At 45.0% G+C, this 25,755-nt stretch overlaps 1 protein-coding gene across 1 annotated transcript in view; it reads right to left on the bottom strand.

Moving 5' to 3' along the window:
* Positions 1–25,755, bottom strand: part of LOC110532678 (nuclear receptor subfamily 1 group D member 1) — a 27,387-nt gene continuing 1,632 nt past the window's right edge. The window contains exons 2-8 of the mRNA XM_036988698.1: positions 9,993–10,304; positions 9,699–9,787; positions 9,432–9,576; positions 2,545–3,131; positions 2,135–2,320; positions 1,749–1,959; positions 1–1,517 (exon numbers count right to left, since the gene is read on the bottom strand). Of these exons, the coding sequence (XP_036844593.1) occupies positions 1,318–1,517; positions 1,749–1,959; positions 2,135–2,320; positions 2,545–3,131; positions 9,432–9,576; positions 9,699–9,787; positions 9,993–10,304 (1,730 nt within the window). The 3' untranslated portion in view covers positions 1–1,317. The remainder of the gene's footprint in view (positions 1,518–1,748; positions 1,960–2,134; positions 2,321–2,544; positions 3,132–9,431; positions 9,577–9,698; positions 9,788–9,992; positions 10,305–25,755) is intronic.

Below are 25,755 nucleotides of genomic sequence, written 5' to 3'. Positions count from 1 at the left end.
CAAAGAAGAATCACAAGGTGGAATTCAAGAGGTACATCATTTCATCTTTATATCATTTCTGTGGAAGAACAGGAAGAAACAACATTTAAAACAATAGATGTGCTCAGATCTGGAGCAATCAGGTAAGATCCTTATTCACCCAGAGTCTCTTTTTCAGTTTGTATGACAAACCTTGGGGATGGGGATAGGGGAGAATGTGCATGTTGTGGAGTGAGGAGAGCTGGTGAATTCAGGGACTCTGCTGGTTTGATTCAATATGCGATCTGATCTGACACCTTTGTGAGTTATGAAAATGCATGCACTCACTACTCTACTCTGGATAAGTGTCTGCTAATGGCACATCCCTCTCACCAATATAATACAGAGCCCTCTTCAACATGACTTTCTCCAGTGCATAGTCCATTTCTTCATTGCCAACCCCCACCCTTTAGAGAGTCAATAACATTTCTATAGACTCTAATCCATAAACTTGTTTTATGTACTGTGATTTTGCCCAGCAGTTCCACCATATATTGTTATTATTTGAATAAGACAATGTATTATTTACAACAACAAAATAATCTGAACAAAATGGAGTACAAAACCCAACAAGCTTGGAGACACAGTGCTGTCTCTGTCTCCATTAAACCTGATGCAGATGTAACAATACACAGAAAATAGCATTTCTATATGAAATCCAAGGCTGTTGAATATATAGACTTAATTGCATATTTAAACCCCAGACGTGTTTGTAAGTGAAATGGGAGTCATATAATCTTAAGTGTAAAGTTGATCTATGTATTATTATATATACAGGATCTCTTTCTCTTATTCACACATTAAACCCCCACACATTCAGTCACCAATAATGGTCCCTGACACATCATTGTCCACAAACAACATCTTCTCTAATTCTCTCTCAACTGTGGTTTGGCGATGGTCAGTAGATTAGGAATGAGTTAAACAGGTAGGTGAACAAACAGTCTTTTGGTCTCTGGGTAAACAGCAATACACATGAATCTGTCCAGGAGGGTAATGGTGAGCGTAAAACACTACGTTCTAACAGACCATCTTTCAACAAGTGGAGATCTTGAGGTTATTTGTGTGTGTGTGTGTGTGCGTGTGCGTGCGTGTGTGTGTGTGTGTGTGTGTATAAGTGTGCATGAAAACAGGATGACGATCAAAATCTGTTCAATATTGTATTTTTTAAAACATGCTTCTTGAATATATATATTTTGATTTGCCCAAGTCATCATTGTTCTTCTCATGGAAAGTCTCTGGAAAGTCCTGCCCTAGAAAGTGGTGGTGGGCAAGTTGTGATTGGCTGTGTGTGTCTGTTCAGGGGTCAATGCGGAAGGCCAGCAGCTTGTCTGAGTGCAGGTTGTTGAGGGTGTGCAGGTCGGGCAGGCGCAGGAGCAGCTTGGGGAATATGGCTGCGCTCTCTTCAGGACGACGGCGGTGGATGAGAGAACGCATGGCGCGGATCAACCCTTCCTGGAGCTGTTCCACTGCACCCATGTCAGCGATGCCTGAACGGTCTGAGAAGACGAGAGGAGACAGGTTGAGAGTTTGTTTGAGAAACACCAATATCTATTTATGGATGTTGGCACAGCTTTGTGGTTGGTTAGTTTATCGCTATGCTGATGATTAAATACAAAAATATATTCTAAAAAAAATGACACCATTCATGTTACAAATGTAAGCCTATCTCCATACTGGTCAAGGTGCAAATGCAATACTATAAGGAATTAAACAGCTCTTTGTCTCACCTGCAGAGACCAGCACGACGGCCATGAACAGAGCCATCTCTTCAGGCTCCAGCCTTAGAGTTCCCAGCTTCTCACTGAAGTCAAACATGGAGTTGAGCAGCGCCCCCATTCCCAGCGCCCGCAGGGAGGACAGAGGGTATGTCTGGCCGTTCAGGAAAGTCACCGTCCTCTCCTCAGGGTTGAACAGGGTGCAGTACTTCACCATCAACACCTGACCAAGACATAAGACACAATGGAAGGTTAGCCAACATGGAGTGGGATTAAATGTATTGGGAGAGAAAATGAAGAGGTATTTTTTACTTAATTTCAGCTGCAGTTACAGACATCTGTTTTAGGGCCGGTTTCCCAGATAAAGCCTAGTCCTGGACTAACCAAGCAGTTATTACCTGGAAGGTGCCTGATTTGAGCAGCATGACCTGGTCGTGCTGGCTGAGCTCCTGGAAGCCAGGGATGCCCTTAGCGAACTCCACCACTTCCCTCACTGCTGGGGTGAAACACTGGGAGAAAGTCTCCCATACCTGCTGGCCGGAACGACTGGCCGCAGAGACAGGACACACATTGAGAGGACAAGCCTGAGAGAGTTAAGAGAGGGTTAGATAGAGAGGGAAAGTTATCTACGTCACTTGCTTTGGCAATGTTAACATATGTTTCCCATGCCAATAAAGCCCCTTGAATTTAATTGAATTTAATTGAGCGTTAGATACAGATAGATTATAATCACACTATACTATTTGTTTTGCAGCTTAACAAAAGTCAAGTTTAAGACCAACTTTATAACAACTCTCCATTTACTCACCAGCACTTTGGTGCCCGCTGCTAACTTCCATGGACAGGAAGTCTGAGTTTGGGTCTCTTCCTTAATGGAGAAACAGTTGTGATTGGTCGAGCTGCCCCGTTGAGGCGTGTCGATATTGGACTGTCCATGATTCTGATTGGGTGTCGCAGGGTAACTATAGCAACAGTTGTCCACAGAAGGGAATGTATGGTGGTTGTCATTGGTTACTGAGCAGCAAGGGGCGGGGCCTGCAGGACAGGACTGATACCCTTGGGTAGAGCCGGAGTGCGGGGAGCCATGGAAGTTCTCCTGAGATGCGTAACTCTTGAAGGGGCAGGATGTTGGGAGGTTGTTATTGTTGTTATTGATGTTGATGCCCAACTTGGCTGCCCTGTCTTGGCTGCTGGCGAAGATGTCCTGATAGGACCGTGAGATGGCTCTGATTGCCTCTTTAGAGGGAACCTCTGCTGGGCTGGGAGGGGCTTCGGAGATAGGGGAGGAGTCTACGTCCATGGTGGTGTTAGACTCGTTCAGGCTGTTCATGTAGCTTTGCATCTCCTCCAGAAGCCTCTGCTTCTCCCTCTTAGGGATACGGCCAAAACGCACAGCTGAGGAAGACGAACAGAAGGAAATGGACAAATGGACTTGGAGTAATGTGTTTAAATGGTCTGTACAGAAACCAAAATATTCACACATATCCTTGAATACTAAAATGTGTTAATTGTATCTGGCTGTCTCTTCAATATGGATGGATCTGAGCAGATTGTGTTAGTCTTGTAATGGACCCCACAACTCCATCTCCTCCTCCCGATCCCCTCTCCTCCTCCCTATCCCCTTTCCTCTTCCCTACTCCCTCTCTTCCTCCCTACCCTCCTCCCTATCCCCTATCCTCCTTCCTATCCCCTCTCCTCCTCCCTACTCCCTCTCTTCCTCCCTACCCTCCTCCCTATCCCCTCTCCTCCTTCCTATCCCCTCTCCTCCTCCCTATCCCCTCTCCTCCTCCCTACTCCCTCTCTTCCTCCCTACCCTCCTCCCTATCCCCTCTCCTCCTTCCTATCCCCTCTCCTCCTCCCTACTCCCTCTCTTCCTCCCTACCCTCCTCCCTATCCCCTCTCCTCCTTCCTATCCGCTCTCCTCCTCCCTACTCCCTCTCCTCCCTATACCCCCTCTCCTCCCTATTCCCCTCCTCCTCTCCTCCTCCCTATCCCCTCTCCTCCTTCATACCCCCTCTCCTCCCTATACCCCCTCTCCTCCCTATTCCCCTCCTCCTCCTCCCGATCCCCTCTCCTCCTCCCTATCCCCTCTCCTCCTCCCTACTCCCTCTCTTCCTCCCTACCCTCCTCCCTATCCCCTCTCCTCCTTCCTATCCCCTCTCCTCCTCCCTACTCCCTCTCTTCCTCCCTACCCTCCTCCCTATACCCTCTCCTCCTTCCTATCCCCTCTCCTCCTCCCTATCCCCTCTCCTCCTCCCTACTCCCTCTCTTCCTCCCTACCCTCCTCCCTATCCCCTCTCCTCCTTCCTATCCCCTCTCCTCCTCCCTACTCCCTATCCTCCCTATACCCCCTCTCCTCCCTATTCCCCTCCTCCTCCTTATCCATTCTCCTCCTCCCTACTCCCTCTCCTCCTCCCTACCCTCCTCCCTATCCCCTCTCCTCCTCCCTACTCTCTCTCCTCCTCCCTATCCCCTCTCCTCCTCCCTACTCCCTCTCTTCCTCCCTACACTCCTCCCTATCCCCTCTCCTCCTCCCTATCCCCTCTCCTTCTTCTTATCCCCTCTCCTCCTTCCTATCCCCACTCCTCCTTCCTATCCCCTCTCCTCCTTCATACCCCCTCTCCTCCCTATTCCCCTCCTCCTCCCTATCCCCTCTCCTTCTCCGTACCCCCTCTTCTCCTTATTCCCCTCTCTAAAAATATCCATCTGCTGGAGATGTAATTGACAGACCCCCTCTCTCTCCTCCTCTCCATCTCTCTCTCCGTCTCTCCTTCCTTCCCTCCCTCCTTCTCTGCTCTGTAAGTAGGGCAGTGGGTCATCATGAACGTGATGTCACTGCTACTGTGGCGGACAGAGAAAAAGAGAGAGAGGCTCTCCGCACGCAGGAAGGAGAGGTTGCAGAGAATGAGGGATGGAGGAAGGAGAGGTTACAGTGAAGGAGGGGGTAAGTGACAGTGAAGAGGAGGAGTGAAGTAGAGGATTACAGAGAGAAAGTGGTGAATGAGGAGAGTGAGACGCCACAAGGTGGAGTGTGAGATAAGAAGTAGACTTCATACGGCAGTCCTGCCTCATGAGAGTTCTCCAACCAAGCCAGCACAATGCATGAGGCAAAATGTCAATAATGTATAAGAATTATTAATAAGAGTGCAATCATGAACTTATGTTGTAGAAACAAACTAACTTACAGTGTTTGAGGGAAAAATAAGATACTGCACTATGCTATGACATTGGAGGAGTTATCTGTGTGTTGCTTTAGTTACAGATGTGAACATCTGTGGTAAAGATCCAATGCAGCCTTTTTTATCTCAATATCAAATCATTTCTGGGGAACAATTAAGTACCTTACTGTGATTGTTTTCAATTAAAATGGAAAAAATAAGAAAATAATAGCTTCTGGGGGTGCTTTGCTGCAGGAGGCACTGGCGCACTTCACAAAATAGATGGCATCATGAGGCAGGAAAATTATGCGGATATATTGAAGCAACATCTCAAGACATCAGTCAGTTAAATTTTGGTCGCAAATGGGTCTTCCAAATGAACAATGACCCCAAGCATATGTCCACAGTTGTGGCAAAATGGCTTAAGGACAACAAAGTCAAGGTATTGGAGTGGCCATCACAAAGCCCTGACCTCAATACTATACATTTGTGGGCAGAACTGAAAAAGCATGTGCGAGCAAGGAGGACTACAAACCTGACTCAGTTACACCAGCTCTGTCAGGAGGAATGGGCCAAAATTCACCCAAATTATTGTGGGAAGCTTGTGGAAGGCTACCGGACACGTTTGACCCAAGTTAATACATTTAAAGGCAATGCTACCAAATACTAATTGAGTGTATGTAAACTTCTGACCCACTGGGAATGTGATGAAAGAAATAAAAGCTGAAATAAATCATTCTCTCTACTATTATTCTGACATTTCACATTCTTAAAATAAAGTGGTGATCCTAACTGACCCAAGACAGGGAATTTTTACTAGGATTAAATGTCAGGAGTTTTATGAAAAACTGAGTTGAAATGTATTTGGCTAAGTTGTATGTAAACTTCTGACTTCCAACTGTATATAATAAACACAGGATCATTTTTTTTACTGTACTAGGCCTTTAATATATCTGGCATCATTACATGATCGGTTGGGTCTCTGCACTGTCCCTAAAGATCATCGACCTAGATCGAGCTAAAGGGCTATACACAGTGGCATGAGGTTAGAGGAGATCTGCTATGTTAGTTTATATGGATTTACTATTATATGTCAAGAAATGAGTCTGTAGCGTCTAGTCATTACAGTATGGACTGTATCTTTAAGAAGACTAACTGGTTTCAGGGAGGGAAAATATGCCACTACTGTGCCAACTCACTGAAATATTTGCCTTGCCTATACGGTATCATAAGACACAGAATCACACATCATCAGGCTCCTGAGAATTTAGGGCGTATTCTTTCATGTGGACTGCAGGCAGTTGACTGAGGTTTTCCTGTTTTCGCAACAGTTGCAGCAGAAGGAAAGAGGTTTCTAGGTTGCGGTTCTTGACAATTGCGAGAACATATTTTTTAATAGGGTCAATATGAGTGTTTGTTCCCTTAAAAAAACTCTACACTACCCTCATTTCTTGTACTCAACCTTTGAGCAACCAAACTGTCAACCGCATGCATAAATCACGCTTGGTTCTCTCATAGATTAAGCAATATAGAGAACTAGAGATAACTACAACAATACTGACAGGAAGAAGAGTAGGAGACAGGCAAACTATTCGAACGAAGTCACGAGGAACCACTATTTCTGCTATGCTTTTTTAGATAAACCGAAACGTATTCTCGTAATCTGCTATGATGGGGCAATTTATCAATATTTTGCTTATTAAGACTAAAAGCGTAGGATACGATTGATTAATTGCGTGTCAAGGACAGGCTGTTTTGTTCCTGTATCTCAAGCTTAATTGTTTGCTGTATCCCTAATTAATTCCACAAGATGTTATAAGGGCAAACAGTACACAAGGTAATCAAGTTGCCCCTGTTCCAATTTCCCAAAATAATTCCTGTTTGCTGCAGTTTTCTGGATGACAGATAGCTTTTGGGACTTCAAGGCTCCTGTTCTCATAAATCACTGTCGGAGAGGAGAGTGGGATGGGGGTGAGGAGAGTGGGATAGAGGAAGAGCACAGGATGAAAGTGGGATGGAGGAGAGGAGAGTGTGATGTAGGCAGAGGAGAGTGTGATGTAGGGAGGGGAGAGTGTGATGGGGAAGAGGAGAGTGTGATGGGGAGAGGAGAGTGGGATAGAGGAGAGGAGAGTGGGATGGAGGGAGAGGAGAGTGTGATGGAGGAGAGGAGAGTGGGATGGAGGAGGGGTGAGTGGGATGGAGGGAGGGGAGAGTGGGATGGAGGGAGAGGAGAGTGGGATGGAGGAGAGGAGAGTGGGATGGAGGGAGAAGAGAGTGGGATGGAGGAGAGGAGAGTGGGATGGAGGGAGAGGAGAGTGGGATGGAGGAGAGGACAGTGGGATGGGAGGAGAGTGGGATGGAGGAGAGGAGAGGGGGATGGAGGCAGAGAGTGGGATGGGGAGGAGAGTGGGATGGAGGAGAGTGGGATGTAGGCAGAAGAGAGTGTGATGGAGGGAGAGGAGAGAGGGATGGAGGGAGAGGAGAGTGGGTTGGAGGAGAGGAGAGTGGGATGGGGAGAGGAGAGTGGTATGGAGGGAGAGGAGAGTGGGATGGAGGCAGAGGAGAGTGGGATGGGGAGAGGAGAGTGGGATGGAGGGAGAGGAGAGTGGGATGGAGGGAGAGGACAGTGGGATGGAGGAGAGGAGAGTGGGATGGAGGGAGAGGAGAGTGGGATGGAGGGAGAGGAGAGTGGGTTGGAGGAGAGGAGAGTGGGATGGGAGAGGAGAGTGGGATGGAGGGAGGGAGAGGAGAGTGGGGTGGAGGGAGGGAGAAGAGAGTGGGATGGAGGGAGGGAGAGGAGAGTGGGATGGAGGAGAGGAGAGTGGGATGGAGGAGAGGAGAGTGCGATGGGGAGAGGAGAGTAGGATGGAGGGAGGGAGAGGAGAGTGGGATGGAGGAGAGGAGAGTGGGATGGGGAGAGGAGAGTGGGATGGGGAGAGGAGAGTGGGATGGAGGGAGAAGAGAGTGGGATGGAGGAGAGGAGAGTGGGATGGGGAGAGGAGAGTGGGATGGAGGGAGAAGAGAGTGGGATGGAGGAGAGGAGAGTGGGATGGGGAGAGGAGAGTGGGATGGAGGAGAGGAGAGTGGGATGGGGAGAGGAGAGTGGGATGGAGGGAGAAGAGAGTGGGATGGATGAGAGGAGAGTGGGATGGGGAGAGGAGAGTGGGATGGAGGGAGAGGAGAGTGGGATGGAGGAGAGGACAGTGGGTTGGGGAGGAGAGTGGGATGGAGGAGAGGAGAGGGGGATGGAGGCAGAAAGTGGGATGGGGAGGAGAGTGGGATGGAGAGGAGAGTGGGATGGAGGAGAGTGGGATGGAGGCAGAAGAGAGTGTGATGGAGGCAGAGGAGAGTAGGATGGAGGGAGAGGAGAGTGGGATGGAGGAGAGTGGGATGGAGGAGAGGAGAGTGGGATGGAGGGAGAGGAGAGTGGGATGGAGGGAGAGGAGAGTGGGTTGGGTTGGAGGAGAGGAGAGTGGGATGGAGGCAGAGGAGAGTGGGTTGGAGGAGAGGAGAGTGGGATGGGAGAGGAGAGTGGGATGGAGGGAGCTAGAGGAGAGTGGGATGGAGGGAGGGAGAAGAGAGTGGGATGGAGGGAGGGAGAGGAGAGTGGGATGGAGGAGAGGAGAGTGGGATGGAGGAGAGGAGAGTGGGATGGGGAGAGGAGAGTAGGATGGAGGGAGGGAGAGGAGAGTGGGATGGAGGAGAGGAGAGTGGGATGGGGAGAGGAGAGTGGGATGGAGGAGAGGAGAGTGGGATGGGGAGAGGAGAGTGGAATGGAGGAGAGGAGAGTGGGATGGAGGAGAGGAGAGTGGGATGGGGAGAGGAGAGTAGGATGGAGGGAGGGAGAGGAGAGTGGGATGGAGGAGAGGAGAGTGGGATGGGGAGAGGAGAGTGGGATGGGGAGAGGAGAGTGGGATGGAGGGAGGGAGAGAAGAGTGGGATGGAGGAGAGGAGAGTGGGATGGGGAGAGGAGAGTGGGATGGAGGGAGGGAGAGGAGAGTGGGATGGAGGAAGAGCATAGGAGGAGAGCTCATGGAACATGGAGGAGAAGAACATGGAGAGGAGCAGGGACAAGAGAGAGAGGAGGAATCTGAACAAGAAAAAGACAGACTGACTTTGAAACCTTTGAATGAGCAAGAGGCTGTGTGGATATAGGGTATTTTCCTAAGTCTGCCCTTCAACAGTAGGCCAGTGCAATGTCTCAGGTGAAATATGTATTGTTTTATTTTATCTTTATTTAACTAGGCAAGTCAGTTAAGAACAAATTCTTATTTACAATGACAGCCTAGGAACAGTGGGTTAACTGCCTTGTTCAGGGGCAGAACGACAGACTTTTACCTTGTCAGCCCTGGGATTCGATCTAACAACCTTTCGGTTACTGGCCTAACACTCTAATCACTAGACTACCTGCCGATAAAAAGATAAGGTGCAGTGCTGATGGAACTTGTAACTGATAAACACTCATTGGATGGCCTCAAAAAACTCTCTGCCCCATTTTGAGCCTGCACTACCATTAAGATTTCACTATAACTCTTACCATCTCTGGACATGCCAACAAAGAGGCATTTCTTGAAGCGACAGTGTTGGCAACGGTTGCGGTTCATTCTCATGATGAGGCAGTTCTCATTTTTCACACACATCTTGTAGTTGATATTCTGCTGGATGCTGCGACGGAAGAAACCCTAGACAGGAAATACAAGCAGATGTACAGTTAGTTTGCATCTTGGTTGGTTTTTATGGTAATATAGACTGTGTAATGTAATCATATTATATACAGTTTGTGTTTATTTGTCAGGGTCTTTACCTTGCAACCCTCACAAGCGTGCACTCCGTAGTGGAACCCAGATGCAATGTCTCCACACACTTTGCACAGAAGCACTATCCCACCAGCCTCTGTAGACATAGCAAGAGAGAGGCACAGATAATCAGAAATGTGATCAGATCAGTGAGCCTACGAGGGTGAATACCAACCAATTGTACAAGCAACAAAAGATGTGTACAGTCAACTAAAAGATGCAGGGGACATGGGTCATGGATAAGGTGGATATTCAGGTTCAGGAAGTAAAGAGGGAAAATAACACATTGGTAAACAACTCACTGGTGAAAGTTCCTGTGAATCCACATGGTCTTGTCCCAGCGATGGGGTGTTGGTAGGTGTCCTGGTGGGTGGATGTTGATGTAGCCACATTGTAGACTTCTGGGAACTGGAACACCAGTTTGGAAGATGGAGGGGTACATCTTCCTCCCCTCTGGCCCTTCAGGGACCCCAGGTGCCCGAGCTCTGTGAAGGTGATCTCCTCTGGGGAGGAGGGCTGGGAGTGGGAGGAGGGGGGGGACTCGGTCTGGTACCCACTGGACGGGCTGCCTGGGCTGGCACTGCCAGAGGAGCCCGCATACAGAATAACACCACCTGTTCACAAAACAGAGACAGTGCAGGGAGTTAGTCAGGTAGCTGGCACAAAATAGCTGATAAGTTTGCTCTGAAAAGGAGTTTAAAGTATCAAAGTGCATGCTGTAGTTTAGGATGCCATTTTCAACAAGCAAAAACCTTAATTTGAAAGGGCTGTACTGAATTCATTTTGGTGTCGAAAAATGGTGTGTAACATGTTTTGGAACAGCAAGTTTTATGTGATGTCATGTTGCACATCCCTCTGACCCTGCAAAGGAGGTCAGCTCTGAGAATGTGCTGCAAGCGTTCTGCCTCATCATATGATATGAATTGAATAGGTATAATTGTGCATTCAAGCACATGCAGGGTGAGGAGCAAGGTAAAACATGAAACGCTTACGTTTTCATGTAGGCCTACCGAATAAAAATCGAATATTCAATGTGTTTCGTCACATTTTAAAATTGTCAAACAAATTTGCATTAAATATAAAACGTGACTACTCTGGTTTTGGCACGCGCGCGCTGTAGCCAATAGCTCGCAGATACAGTGAAGGGTAGGCTGTGTGTGTTGACTAATCTACTTGATGAGATTATTTTAAGAGCGAAAACGTTTGTATTTTACCCACACAAAATCATCACACCATGTCGAACGAACAAAATATCTGTCTGCATTTATAAAATTACACAGAAACTTCCTGTTTTCATCACAGCTGTCATTATTTAGTTTTATAAAATATGACGTTAGGCTCCTCGCATAAAAACTGTGGATGGAAACGTGGTAATTGAATTTTTTTGGGCGTCAGGCAAACCACAGTATTTATTTGCGGTCGTTATAAATAGGCTAACAGGCCCCTCAGCTGCCTTCGCATCCTCTCCTCGTATCTCTGGTTATCATGAGCTGTCCACGCGCTGAGACACCACTGCGCGCGCTGACATGTGTGCGCGAGGTATACTGCCTACACTATAGTTAAAACAATCACCACCCGGTTCTGTGTGGCTCAGTTGGATCCACTGGGGACCAGTACGGGGGAAAATTATGAAAATTAATGCACACACTACTGTAAATCGCTATGTTCGAGACCGTATGCTAAAATGTAAAAATGGGTCCATGATTTTAGAAATATAGGTCTGGTGGGGGAGCGCCCCGGGAATGGTATAGAGAGGTACTTACTTACCGACTTTATTGTCCCCATGGGGAAATTTTGTTGCAGTTTCATGTACACGTTTGAAGTGGCGTTTAAATACAAAACTAAACTTTCATAACAGTTACATACCAATAAAACAAAACAAAAAGACTAGCCTGCTGGTCTTACTGAGTCGATGGGAACATTAGCCTGCTGGTCTTACTGAGTCGATGGGAACATTAGCCTGCTGGCCTTACTGAGTCGATGGGAACATTAGCCTGCTGGCCTTACTGAGTCGATGGGAACATTAGCCTGCTGGCCTTACTGAGTCGATGGGAACATTAGCCTGCTGGCCTTACTGAGTCGATGGGAACATTAGCCTGCTGGCCTTACTGAGTCGATGGGAACATTAGCCTGCTGGTCTTACTGAGTCGATGGGAACATTAGCCTGCTGGTCTTACTGAGTCGATGGGAACATTAGCCTGCTGGCCTTACTGAGTCGATGGGAACATTAGCCTGCTGGCCTTACTGAGTCGATGGGAACATTAGCCTGCTGGCCTTACTGAGTCGATGGGAACATTAGCCTGCTGGCCTTACTGAGTCGATGGGAACATTAGCCTGCTGGCCTTACTGAGTCGATGGGAACATTAGCCTGCTGGTCTTACTGAGTCGATGGGAACATTAGCCTGCTGGCCTTACTGAGTCGATGGGAACATTAGCCTGCTGGCCTTACTGAGTCGATGGGAACATTAGCCTGCTGGCCTTACTGAGTCGATGGGAACATTAGCCTGCTGGCCTTACTGAGTCGATGGGAACATTAGCCTGCTGGTCTTACTGAGTCGATGGGAACATTAGCCTGCTGGCCTTACTGAGTTGATGGGAACATTAGCCTGCTGGCCTTACTGAGTCGATGGGAACATTAGCCTGCTGGCCTTACTGAGTCGATGGGAACATTAGCCTGAGCTATTTAGGAGTGATATCACACCTGGCACAAATGATTGTCTAGTTCTGTTTTTCCTGCTGAGGGGTGCTCTATACCTGCGAACCAGAGGGGAGTAGTTCAAAGTCCAGGTACAGGGGGTGGCTTGGGTCTAAAATTATTTTGTGAGCCTTGCGGAGGGCCCTGACCTTAAAGATCTCATCCAGGCCTGTCTGTTTGACTCCAAGTACCTTGCTTGCTGTGGTGGTAATCCTTCTCAGTTTATTTCTCTGGCTGACAGTGGCATTGCCAAACCAACAAACAATACAACATTTTTAAATACTCTCAATAAAAGATTTGTATAACAGAGTCAGTATAGTACAGTCCACATTAAAAGATCCCAGCTTTTTGAGAAAATACAGTCTCTGTTGGCTCTTTTTGTAGGTCAGGTCTGTACATTTTCTCCACTGAAGCTTTTTGTCTAAGAGGACACCCATGTATTTGTATTCCTCTACAATCTCTATATTCTGACCTCTGATAGATGTTGCAGAGGTAGGTTTTGTACACTTCCTGAAGTCTATGCACATCTCTTCTGTCTTGTTGGTATTGTGGACCAAGTGTGATTCCTCACACCACTCTACAAAGTAATCTATGGCCGATCAAGGCAGTGTCATCAGCAAATTTAACGAGGTGTCTGTCAGGATGGGAACTAGTACAACTATTAGTGTGCAAGATATACAGGAGTGGGGACAAAACACATCCCTGATGAGAGCCTGTGTTGGTATTGCGTATGTCTGACACATGGGGACCTATTTTGACTCACTGTGAGCATTGGCTCGGGAAGTTCAAAAGCCACAAAACCAGCCCCCCATCTAAGGAGAAGTCCCGAATGAGTCTCTGTGCCAGAATGTAGGGCTGGATTGTGTTGAAGGCAGAAGAAAAGTCAACAAATAGAACCCTAACATGGGATTTGGCACCCTCTAGATGTCTATAGACCATGTTAAGGAGGGTAAGAATGGCATCATCAACTCCTCTGCTAGGCTGATAGGCAAACTGAAATGGGTTGAGAAACTTCTGGGTAACGGTGAAATATGACTTTTCACAAGTTTCTCAAGGCATTTCATACCTAAGGATATCAAGGCTACAGGGCAGCAGTCATTCACCTCAGAGGGTGTAGCCTACTGTACCTTAAACTAGCACGCTGTCCTAGGTATAAAAAGAGTGAGTCACATTCTCCCATAGAACTATATTCCCAAATAGCATGCACTTGTCATGTAACCTTACATTTTATATGGGAAACATGACCATCTGTCCTTTTCCTTCCTCTTGTTGTCTTCCCCTGTTTTTCCCTTGATTGTTAACACAGCAGAGTTAGTGCTGGTCTTTTGACAGGGACCTCCTGGTCCTGCCCTGGCCTGCCACTTCCTGAGACTGGAAACAGACAGCCTGCTGCTGACCCAGCCAGGACTTGTCCCACCTCCACCCGCACACAAAGACTTTGGCATGTCCACCTGAATACTCACGTGAGCTACTTTTATGTTAGTTTGTGTGTGTGAGGGTCCCTCAAAACTGGTGCCATAAATGTGGTCAATTAATTATCAGATTTTACAGTCTCCCCAAGGCAAAGCTTGACTATACTGCTATATACTGTACTGCAGTAATATGTCATCTACTTGACCAGCGGCTAAGTATATGGCCTTTGTGTCAAGTCAACTAACTCAAATTCAGAGAACATGGCCCTCATGAGAGTATAGAAAACCATAGGGGGCTATAGGACTTTAGGAATGTAAATTGGCTTTGATGTTCAGCCAGAAGGATAGCACATAGCCTATAGCGCGCACCAGAGGATGCCCAATGTAACCCAGGGAAGAGACAGAAGAGGAGCCATACACTCACTAGCACAAGCTAGTTAAAATGCACATCAGTGCAGACAGACACTACTGTTAATTGTGGAATCAGCAGCAGGTTGGGAAGTGAGGAAAGCAGCTTCCAATCGTGACCTTAAACCACCCGTTCTGCCACTAATCTATGTGCCTGAGTCGAGGTGTAGAGCCAGACAGGCTGTCAGGCAGACTGTCAGGCGGGGAAACGTGAGCGCTGAGCACTTAACAGGCACAACAATCCTTGCCCACATCCTCCTCCCCTCCTCCCCCTCCCCTATTATAGCCTTCCCCTGGTTTGTTCTCTGAGCTATGCTATGCTACAGCTGTAAGCCTGGCAAGGCTGCTAGTATTTTCCTAGCTTGTTTTGCCTTTGCAATTACATGTCATGAAGGATAGGGTTGAGGTAGAGAATAGGGTGGAGGTAGAGAGTAGGGTTGAGGTAGGGTGGAGGAAGAGGATAGGGCGGAGGTAGAGGGTAGGGTGGAGGAAGAGGGTAGAGTTGAGGTAGAGGGTAGGGTGGAGAAAGAGGGTAGGGTGAAGGAAGAGAGTAGAAAGTAGAGTTGAGGTAGAGGGTAGGATTGAGGTAGGGTGGAGGTAGAGGTTAGTTTAGAGGGTAGAAAGTAGGGTTGAGGTAGAGGTTAGGGTTGAGGTAGAGGGTAGGGTGGAGGTAGAGTTTAGGGTGGAGGAAGAGGGTAGGGTGGAGGTAGAGAGTAGGGTGGAGAAAGAGGGTAGGGTGGAGGAAGAGGGTAGGGTGGCGGTAGAGAGTAGGATGGAGGTAGAGGGTAGGGTGGAGGTAGAGGGTAGGGTGGAGGAAGAGAGTAGGGTTGAGGTAGAGGGTAGGGTTGAGGTAGAGGGTAGAAAGTAGGGTTGAGATAGAGGGTAGGTTTGAGGTAGAGGGTAGGGTAGGATAGGGTGGAGGTAGAGGGTAGGGTGAAGGTAGAGGGTAGAAAGTAGGGTAGAGGTAGAGGGTAGGGTGGAGGTAGAGGATAGAGTTGAGGTAAAGGGTAGGGTGGAGAAAGAGGGTAGGGTGGAGGAAGAGAGTAGAAAGTAGTTGAGGTAGAGGGTAGGCTTGAGGTAGGGTGGAGGTAGAGGTTAGGGTAGAGGGTAGAAAGTAGGGTTGAGGTAGAGGTTACGGTTGAAGTAGAGGGTAGGGTGAAGGTAGAGGGCAGGGTGGAGGTAGAGGGCAGGGTGGAGGTAGAGGGTAGGGTGGAGGTAGAGGGTAGGGTGAAGGAAGAGGGTAGGGTGGAGGAAGAGGGTAGGGTGGATAAAGAGGGTATGGTGGAGGAAGAGGGTAGGGTGGAGGTAGAGAAGTTCACCCATTTGACTCCACTCTAATTTATAGCTAGATCATAAAAGTTTGTGAATTATTGATGTACAGTATGTGGCTGAAGCCAGGATCCAAACTGACAGCTGCCAAAGCATCCTAAGTAAATACATTACAGTAAACAATGAGGAACATGTTACTATGTCTCTAAAAGACTGCACTAATCCAGCTAGGAGAAGAGTAGGCCACTGTCTCAGTAACAAGGTGCAATGGTATTTGGATTTGCACTCCGTGGCTGACATAGATATTGCAGCAGGCCTATAACCACACACACACACAACACGTGCACACACACATACTGATGCCACAAAAACACTCACACACTTTAACACTCACCACATACACTGCTGCTACTGTCTATTATCTATCCTGTTGCCTAGTCACCTCTACGTACATATGTATATGTACATAGTTATTACCTCAATAGTTACCTCAATTACCTCGTACCCCAGCACATCGACTCGGTACTGGTACTCCCTGTATATAGCTGTGTTATTACCTCGTACCCCAGCACATCGACTCGGTACTGGTACTCCCTGTATATAGCCGTGTTATTACCTCGTACCCCAGCACATCGACTCGGTACTGGTACTCCCTGTATATAGCCGTGTTATTACCTCGTACCCCAGCACATCGACTCGGTACTGGTACTCCCTGTATATAGCCGTGTTATTACCTCGTACCCCAGCACATCGACTCTGTACTGGTACTCCCTGTATATAGCCGTGTTATTACCTCGTACCCCAGCACATTGACTCATTACTGGTACTCCCTGTATATAGCCGTGTTATTACCTCGTACCCCAGCACATTGACTCATTACTGGTACTCCCTGTATATAGCCGTGTTATTACCTCGTACCCCAGCACATTGACTCGGTACTGGTACTCCCTGTATCTAGCTGTGTTATTATCTCTTACCCCAGCACATCGACTCGGTACTGGTACTTCCTGTATACAGCCATGTTATTATCTCGTACCCCAGCACATCGACTCGGTACTGGTACTTCCTGTATATAGCCGTGTTATTATCTCGTACCCCAGCACATTGACTCGGTACTGGTACTTCCTGTATACAGCCATGTTATTACCTCGTATCCCAGCACATTGACTCGGTACTGGTACTTCCTGTATATAGCCATGTTATTATCTCGTACCCCAGCACATGGACTCTGTACTGGTACTCCCTGTATATAGCCATGTTATTACCTCGTACCCCAGCACATTGACTCATTACTGGTACTTCCTGTATATAGCCATGTTATTATCTCGTACCCCAGCACATTGACTCATTACTGGTACTTCCTGTATATAGCCATGTTATTATCTCGTACCCCAGCACATCAACTCGGTACTGGTACTTCCTGTATATAGCCATGTTATTATCTCGTACCCCAGCACATTGACTCATTACTGGTACTTCCTGTATATAGCCATGTTATTATCTCGTACCCCTGCACTTCGACTCGGTACTGGAACTTCCTGTATATAGCTATTTTATTTTTTACTCGTTATTGTTATTCGTTACTCACAGTGTATATTTGTAAAATCTTTGACTATGCATGGTTGGAAAATTACCTGTAAGTAACCTTTTTACTGTTAGTCTACACATCTTGTTCATGACGCATGTGACAAATACCTTTTTATTGGATTCATTGGAGGGGCCTGAATAGAAGGAGTTGAATTTATATTATGGATTGCATTTATGTATATTTATATTGCAAGTATATTCAAAAGTCTACTCTATTCAGGTATTTAGGTTGCATTATAAAGAAGAATGACACCAATGGGACTATTTGGCAGCCACCAAATATCCATGTAGACTAATTGCATTATGCATAATTTGAGGATTATAATAGATTATCTCCATCACACTGCATTACCAAGAATGCAGGATGTCACGGATTGCCCTATAGCAGTTTTAGCATCACTCTGAGGACTACAGCGGATCAAATGACTTTGCAGGCTACAAATAGCCTACTGTCAGGGAGTGCTGTCACGTTCCAACTGTACATAGCACACTTAGTCTAGCCTAGCGGATGTGTGCGCTGAACCTTCCGTTTGGGAGAGATGTTGATCAGCGGCGTTAGTTGGGTATCGCCATACCCTAGCTCAAGACCAAAAATGGTAAGTAGGATAAAACAATGTACACTAAAATAGTTCCAATCCCGATTCTAACTAAACGGTGACGTTTAGCTGGTTTTAGGACCATGCAGAGAGCAGCTGCCGGCCTGCAACCCTTTCTTTCACTTTTAGAGAGCAGAGCGCAGACAGTGCCAGTTTGCTTTGGCAGTCAGCCGTTTAGGCAGTGCGCCAATTGCTTTGAATTTGACGTCGACATTTGAACTCGGCCTTCTAAGCCTTGATGTTATCTGATAGATATATATTGTATGTGTTATCAATGATGTCAATTCGGAATTGGGAGGTGACCATTCGAAACAAAAGCTATTTTATTGCTGTTAAAATACAGGCTGTGATAGCTGTAGGCCTGATTGATATTTAAATTAATTTGACCAGTAGACTAGTGCAATTTTGGTTTCATGTAGTGGTATGAAAACAAACACAACTGAACTTGCTATTTGGAGCATTTCCCCCAAATGGATGTCATGATTTTGACTTCAACGACAATAACAATTGTAGGCAATAACAAATGTACATGGTCATACAGTGACAGAATGATAATTGAGATAATGCAAATCATTAATTGTTACTTAGTTAGGATAACTTTTTTTCCTTTCTTGCTGTAGGTCTACTTTTTCATCATCCCAATTCTGCATCCCTAATCCCTACCTGTAGCCTACTTCCCTCTGGTATAATGCATTTCCACACTATCAGTCTTGCTTGTCCATCTTCCTCAATTAAAATGAGATATTCTTACAGATCAATCTTGTTGCTAAAACGTCATTAATGTTATGTAACTATAGTGTGGATGTAGGGCTGTTTAAAATATATAAATATATATTAATCACCCAGATGCGTAAACAACACAATAATATCAGACAGACAAGCTGCCCGGGGAAATGCGCTGCGCCCCCTCATTGGCACTATTCTCATTTTCAATATTCTCCAAGCGGCATCGTTCGTTGATACAATGTTTCAATATTCTCAGAGCAACCATTTTCATACATTGCTTCAATACTCGCAAGATGTTTACCTTCCCTGGCGAAAAATGCAGACAGGCAAATGTATGCATGTGCGGGAAGTGCACGAAGCAATGTTGACATTGTAGTCTTTGATGTAGGCTATGCTTTTATTTATATTCATTTATCTGGCATAGTTTGCATTTGCGGTCAGCTGTTTTATGCACCGGTTACTTTCACATTGGTGTCGGTATTTGAAACCGGCCCTGTTGTGACTTGATAGCACGAATTACGCATCTATTTCATGTTGCTCTGTATGCGCCGTTCCACAAGTAAATGAGTCAATTTATGATGAGGTTGAGTAGTGTTTGACATTGTCCACGGCGTTCCACACACCTTAAACATAATATTGCGCTGATAATTAATGCCTGGGGTCAATCACAGCCCCCAACCCACCACACCCCACTTTGCCATACCCTAGTTTTAGATGAACTGACGCCACTGATGTTGATGCAAGGGACTTGTGATATAGGATCCAGGACTAATGCATTAAATCGCGCATAATGCGGGAAAACGTGACGAGAGATAAAGTTAATGCATGAAATCTCTGACACACTTTCCAACCTAACATCCCCCTTTCCACCACCGGAGGCACCATCACTACAGAAGTGCCGGGAGAGAGAGAGCGAAGAGAAAAAATAAATGGGGAGAGAGAACTGTATCCGCCTGTAAAATCACGCGCCGCACGCGGTTTAGCATATGCATCCACGTGAGGACGATTCGAGAATGCGAGGAGTGCATTCAGTGGGAAGACTCGCGCTGCATGAAGCTATCACCAGCAGTCAGAAATGATAATCACCACCCGCGCTTTATAGCCCCTGTTATAATTTTCGAGGAAACTCAAATAGAGCATGATGTACGGTTGGTTGGGGATGTTCTGGTTGGTTGGGGATGTTCTGAATGGGCGCTAGAATCATTCGTGCGAACTGCAAGGACAGGAAAGTGTGTGTGTGTGTGTGTGTGTGTATCCGGGCTTCTCAGTTAAATGCCATCACCCCATTGCATTGCTCTGTGAGGCTTACCTAATTGGGCAGCAGGTGAATATGGAGCTCTGGGTTAAACCAGCAGTAGCCTCACTCTCAATATTATGCAATCAGTTGAACTATCTTGTGTTATTTAGATTAGGATGTATATGGATTACATCTGATTTTGTTTACTTCTGCTTGGTTTGATAAGATAAATCAAGAATGCATGTACTGTATCTCTCCCTCTAAGACCATTACATATCAAGGTCAAACAGGGGCACTAGCTGTAGGTTAACTGAGCCATGTAATCATAGAGTCAAGTTGGATGACATTCTCAATGAAGAAAAGAGAGAGAGCCACCATTCAAAACCGCCTCCAAGTTGCAGGCAGATGGCAGGAGTAAAAAATGCTGCGGCATGGGGCTCAGATATCCCACATTACTGCACCAGTGACCTTTTAACCTCCGTGTTGACATCATGCAAACATCCGCAAATTGTATACAGTATTTAGCCTACCCGAATAGCCCATACAAAATATCTAAGGCCAATAAAGTAGATGATGAATGAGTTAATAAAAACATTTTTTATATATAACATTTAAACAAATAAATGACAAAGTAAGTTTAGTGTAGGATGCAGAGGTCTGAAAAGCTCCAAGTTTTGTCCTCCAGATAATAACTGACATGGAACCCGTGGAACACATGGAACATGCAGAAGGGCGCCTTGACCCAGACCGTTTCCATCACCTGGACTGAAACGTGACTGCAGAGTTAGTAAATGAATCACCACTCAACAGCTAGGAGTGGAAGTAGAATATGTAAATAAATATTATGATGCCAGGTGTACTTTGGCTAACCTTGCGGAAACACCTCCCAATGCTCCATGCATAACTCTATAGTTTCCCATAGCCATAAGCTTTGCGTTATCAACCCATGCCACTGGCCCAGCCTCCAAGGGCGGCAGGTAGCCTAGAGGTTAAGAGCGTTGGACCAATAACCGAAAGGATATGCAAAACAACACATTTACATTTCACATGTGTATAACACACAATTGTACATGTGTGAAATATGACAAAAATAGGCACCCACCAAATTAGTAATCACAACACTTCTCCTATCTATTCAGTATCTCAATGCACACTGGGTGGTACAGAATAATTTACTTATAGATACACACGAAAACAAAGTTGACTGCCTACTGAGGGCAATAAGCATAGAATGCATTGGAACCAGTGACAGCTCACTCCATGTGAATTTGTTTTCACGAGGAAACACAGGAAGTGTCTCCTACCCATATGAAAAGATAGTATAGTATACTATGGTATAAATACTGCACTCTTAGAAAAACGGTTTCAAAAGGGCTGTCCCCATAGGATAACCCTTTTTGGTTCCAGGTAAAGCCCTTTTTGGTTTAAAGTAGAACCCTTTTGGCTTCCATGTTGAACACTATGTGGTTCTACCTGTAACCAAAAAGGGTTCTTCAAAGGGTTCTCCTATGGGGACAGCCAAATAACCATTTTAGGTTCTAGATAGGACTTTTTTGTAATATCCAACAAGTGGATGTTTTCTGTCAAGCATACAGTGTATAGTATTTACTGTAGTGTTTTTGCAGACTTTATTGTAGTATTTACTGTAGTGTTGCAGCCATGACTGTAGTATACTGTAGTATTAACAGTTTACTATAGTATAAATACTGTAGGAAAAAAATGATTGTATATACTATAGTAATTACGTAGTGTTTTTGCGGACTTTAGTATACTACTCATTCAAGGGTTTTTCTTGATTTTTTATATTTTCTATATGGTAGAATAATAGTTTAGACATCAAAACTATTAAATTGCACATATGGAATCAGGTAGTAACCAAAAAAGTGTTAAATAAATCAAAATATATTGTAGATTTTATATTCTTCAAAGTAGCCATCCTTTGCCTTGATGACAGCTTTGCACACTCTTGGCATTCTCTCAACCAGCTTCATGAGGAATGCTTTTCCAACAGTCTTGAAGGAGTTCCCACATAATGGTGATTACTTGATTGTTGGCTGCTTTTTCTTCACTCTGCGGTCTAACTCATCCCAAACCATCTCAATTGGGTTGAGGTCGGGTAATTTTGGAGGCCAGGTCATCTGATGCAGCACCCTTTATCACTCTCCTTCTTGGTCAAATAGCCCTTACACAGCCTGGAGGTGTGTTGGGTCATTGCCCTGTAGAAAAACAAATGATAGTCCCAGTAAGCGCAAACCAGATGGGATGGCGTATCGCTGCAGAATGCTGTGGTAGCCATGCTGGTTAAGTGTGCCTTGAATTTGAAATAAATCACTGACAGTGTCACCAGTAAAGCACCCCCACACCTTCTCCTCCATGCTTCAAGGTAGGAACCACAAATGCGGAGATCATCCGTTCACCTACTCTGCATCTCACAAAGACACAGCGGTTGGAACCAAATCTCTCAAATTTAGACTCATCAGACCAATAGACAGATTTCCACCGGTCTAATGTCCATTGCTCGTGTTTCTTGGTCCAAGCAAGTCTATTCTTCTTATTGGTGTCCTTTAGTAGTGGTTTCTTTGCAGCAATTCGACCAAGAAGGCCTGATTCACTCAGTCTCATCTGAACAGTTGATGTTGAGATGTGTCTGTTACTTGAACTCTGAGGTGCAGTTAACTCTATTGAACTTATCCTCTGTAGCAGAGGTAACTCTGGGTCTTCCTTTCCTGTGGCAGTCCTCACGAGAGCCAGTTTCATCATAGCGCTTGGTGGTTTTTGCAACTGCACTTGAAGAAACGTTCAAAGTTCCTGACATTTTCCAGATTGACTGACCTTCATTTCTTAAAGTAATGATGGACTGTCGTTTCTCTTTGCTTATTTGAGCTGTTCTTGCCATAATGTGGACTTGGTCTTTTACCAAATAGGGTATATCACCCCTAACCTTGTCACAACCCAACTGATAGTCTCAAATGCATTAAGAAAGAAAGAAATTCCACAAATTAACTTTTAACAAGGCACACATGTTAATTGAAATGCATTCCATGTGACGACCTCATGAAGCTAGTTGAGAGACGGCCTAGATTGTGCAAAGCTATTGTAACGGATGTGAAACGGCTAGCTTAGTTAGCGGTGGTGCGCGCTAAATAGCATTTCAATCGGTGACGTCACTTGCTCTGAGACCTTGAAGTAGTAGTTCCCCTTGCTCTGCAAGGGCCGCGGCTTTTGTGGAGCGATGGGTAACGATGCTTCGTGGGTGACTGTTGTTGATGTGTGCAGAGGGTCCCTGGTTCGCTCCCGGGTATGGGCGAGGGGACGGTCTAAAGTTATACTGTTACACTATCATCAAGGCAAAGGGCAGCAACTTTGAAGGATCTCAAATATAAAATATATTTTAGATTTGTTTAGCACTTTTTTGGTTACTACATGATTCCATAGTTTTGATGTCTTCACTATTATTCTACAATGTGGAAAAAAAGTAAAAATTAAAGAAAACCCCTTCAATGAGTAGGTGTGTCCAAACTTTTGACTGGTACTGTATACAGTGCCTTGCGAAAGTATTCGGCCCCCTTGAACTTTGCAACCTTTTGCCACATTTCAGGCTTTAAACATAAAGATATAAAACTGTATTTTTTTGTGAAGAATCAACAACAAGTGGGACACAATCGTGAAGTGGAACGACATTTATTGGATATTTCAAACTTTTTTAACAAATCAAAAACTGAAAAATTGGGCGTGCAAAATTATTCAGCCCCTTTACTTTCAGTGCAGCAAACTCTCTCCAGAAGTTCAGTGAGGATCTCTGAATGATCCAATGTTGACCTAAATGACTAATGATGATAAATACAATCCACCTGTGTGTAATCAAGTCTCCGTATAAATGCACCTGCACTGTGATAGTCTCAGAGGTCCGTTAAAAGCGCAGAGAGCATCATGAAGAACAAGGAACACACCAGGCAGGTCCGAGATACTGTTGTGAAGAAGTTTAAAGCCGGATTTGGATACAAAAAGATTTCCCAAGCTTTAAACATCCCAAGGAGCACTGTGCAAGCGATAATATTGAAATGGAAGGAGTATCAGACCACTGCAAATCTACCAAGACCTGGCCGTCCCTTTAAACTTTCAGCTAATACAAGGAGAAGACTGATCAGAGATGCAGCCAAGAGGCCCATGATCACTCTGGATGAACTGCAGAGATCTACAGCTGAGGTGGGAGACTCTGTCCATAGGACAACAATCAGTCGTATATTGCACAAATCTGGCCTTTATGGAGGAGTGGCAAGAAGAAAGCCATTTCTTAAAGATATCCATAAAAAGTGTCGTTTTAAGTTTGCCACAAGCCACCTGGGAGACACACAAAACATGTGGAAAAAGGTGCTCTGGTCAGATGAAACCAAAATTGAACTTTTTGGCAACAATGCAAAACGTTATGTTTGGCGTAAAAGCAACACAGCTGAACACACCATCCCCACTGTCAAACATGGTGGTGGCAGCATCATGGTTTGGGCCTGCTTTTCTTCAGCAGGGACAGGGAAGATGGTTAAAATTGATGGGAAGATGGATGGAGCCAAATACCGGACCATTCTGGAAGAAAACCTGATGGAGTCTGCAAAAGACCTGAGACTGGGACGGAGATTTGTCTTCCAACAAGACAATGATCCAAAACATAAAGCAAAATCTACAATGGAATGGTTCAAAAATAAACATATCCAGGTGTTAGAATGGCCAAGTCAAAGTCCAGACCTGAATCCAATCGAGAATCTGTGGAAAGAACTGAAAACTGCTGTTCACAAATGCTCTCCATCCAACCTCACTGAGCTCGAGCTGTTTTGCAAGGAGGAATGGGAAAAAATGTCAGTCTCTCGATGTGCAAAACTGATAGAGACATACCCCAAGCGACTTACAGCTGTAATCGCAGCAAAAGGTGGCGCTACAAAGTATTAACTTAAGGGGGCTGAATAATTTTGCATGCCCAATTTTTCAGTTTTTGAATTGTTAAAAAAGTTTGAAATATCCAATAAATGTCGTTCCACTTCATGATTGTGTCCCACTTGTTGTTGATTCTTCACAAAAAAATACAGTTTTATATCTTTATGTTTGAAGCCTGAAATGTGGCAAAAGGTCGCAAAGTTCAAGGGGGTCGAATACTTTCGCAAGGCACTGTATATACTTGGCATGTAGGTGTCACACTTTTGGGTAGTACAAACTGGGTATGGGGAGGAAAATGGGCAGGGTATATGCAAATAAATACTGTAGTATAATATACTATAGAAATTACTGTAGTGTTTTTGCCAACATTACTGTAGTATTTACTGTAGTGTTTTTGCCGACATTACTGTAGTATTTACTGTAGTGTTTTTGCCGACATTACTGTAGTATTTACTGTAGTGTTTTTGCCGACATTACTGTAGTATTTACTGTAGTGTTTTTGATGACATTACTGTAGTATTTACTGTAGTGTTTTTGATGACATTACTGTAGTATTTACTGTAGTGTTTTTGCCGACATTACTGTAGTATTTACTGTAGTGTTTTTGATTACATTACTGTGGTATTTATTGTAGTGTTTTTGATGACTTTACTGTAGTATTTACTGTAGTGTTTTTGCCAACATTACTGTAGTATTTACTGTAGTGTTTTTGCCGACATTACTGTAGTATTTACTGTAGTGTTTTTGATGACATTACTGTAGTATTTACTGTGGTGTTTTTGTTGACATTACTGTAGTATTTACTGTAGTGTTTTTGCCAACATTACTGTAGTATTTACTGTAGTGTTTTTGCTGACATTACTGTAGTATTTACTGTAGTGTTTTTGCCAACATTACTGTAGCATTTACTGTAGTGTTTTGCCAACATTACTGTAGTATTTACTGTAGTGTTTTTGCTGACATTACTGTAGTATTTACTGTAGTGTTTTTGCAAACATTACTGTAGTATTTACTGTAGTGTTTTTGCTGACATTACTGTAGTATTTACTGTAGTGTTTTTGCCAACATTACTGTAGTATTTACTGTAGTGTTTTTGCTGACATTACTGTAGTATTTACTGTAGTATTTTTGATGACATTACTGTAGTATTTACTGTAGTATTTTTGCTGACATTACTGTAGTATTTACTGTAGTGTTTTTGATGACATT

Source organism: Oncorhynchus mykiss, chromosome 9 (assembly GCF_013265735.2).
Source record: "Oncorhynchus mykiss isolate Arlee chromosome 9, USDA_OmykA_1.1, whole genome shotgun sequence".
NCBI lineage: Eukaryota > Metazoa > Chordata > Actinopteri > Salmoniformes > Salmonidae > Oncorhynchus > Oncorhynchus mykiss.
This window is presented reverse-complemented; position numbering and strand designations above follow the sequence as displayed.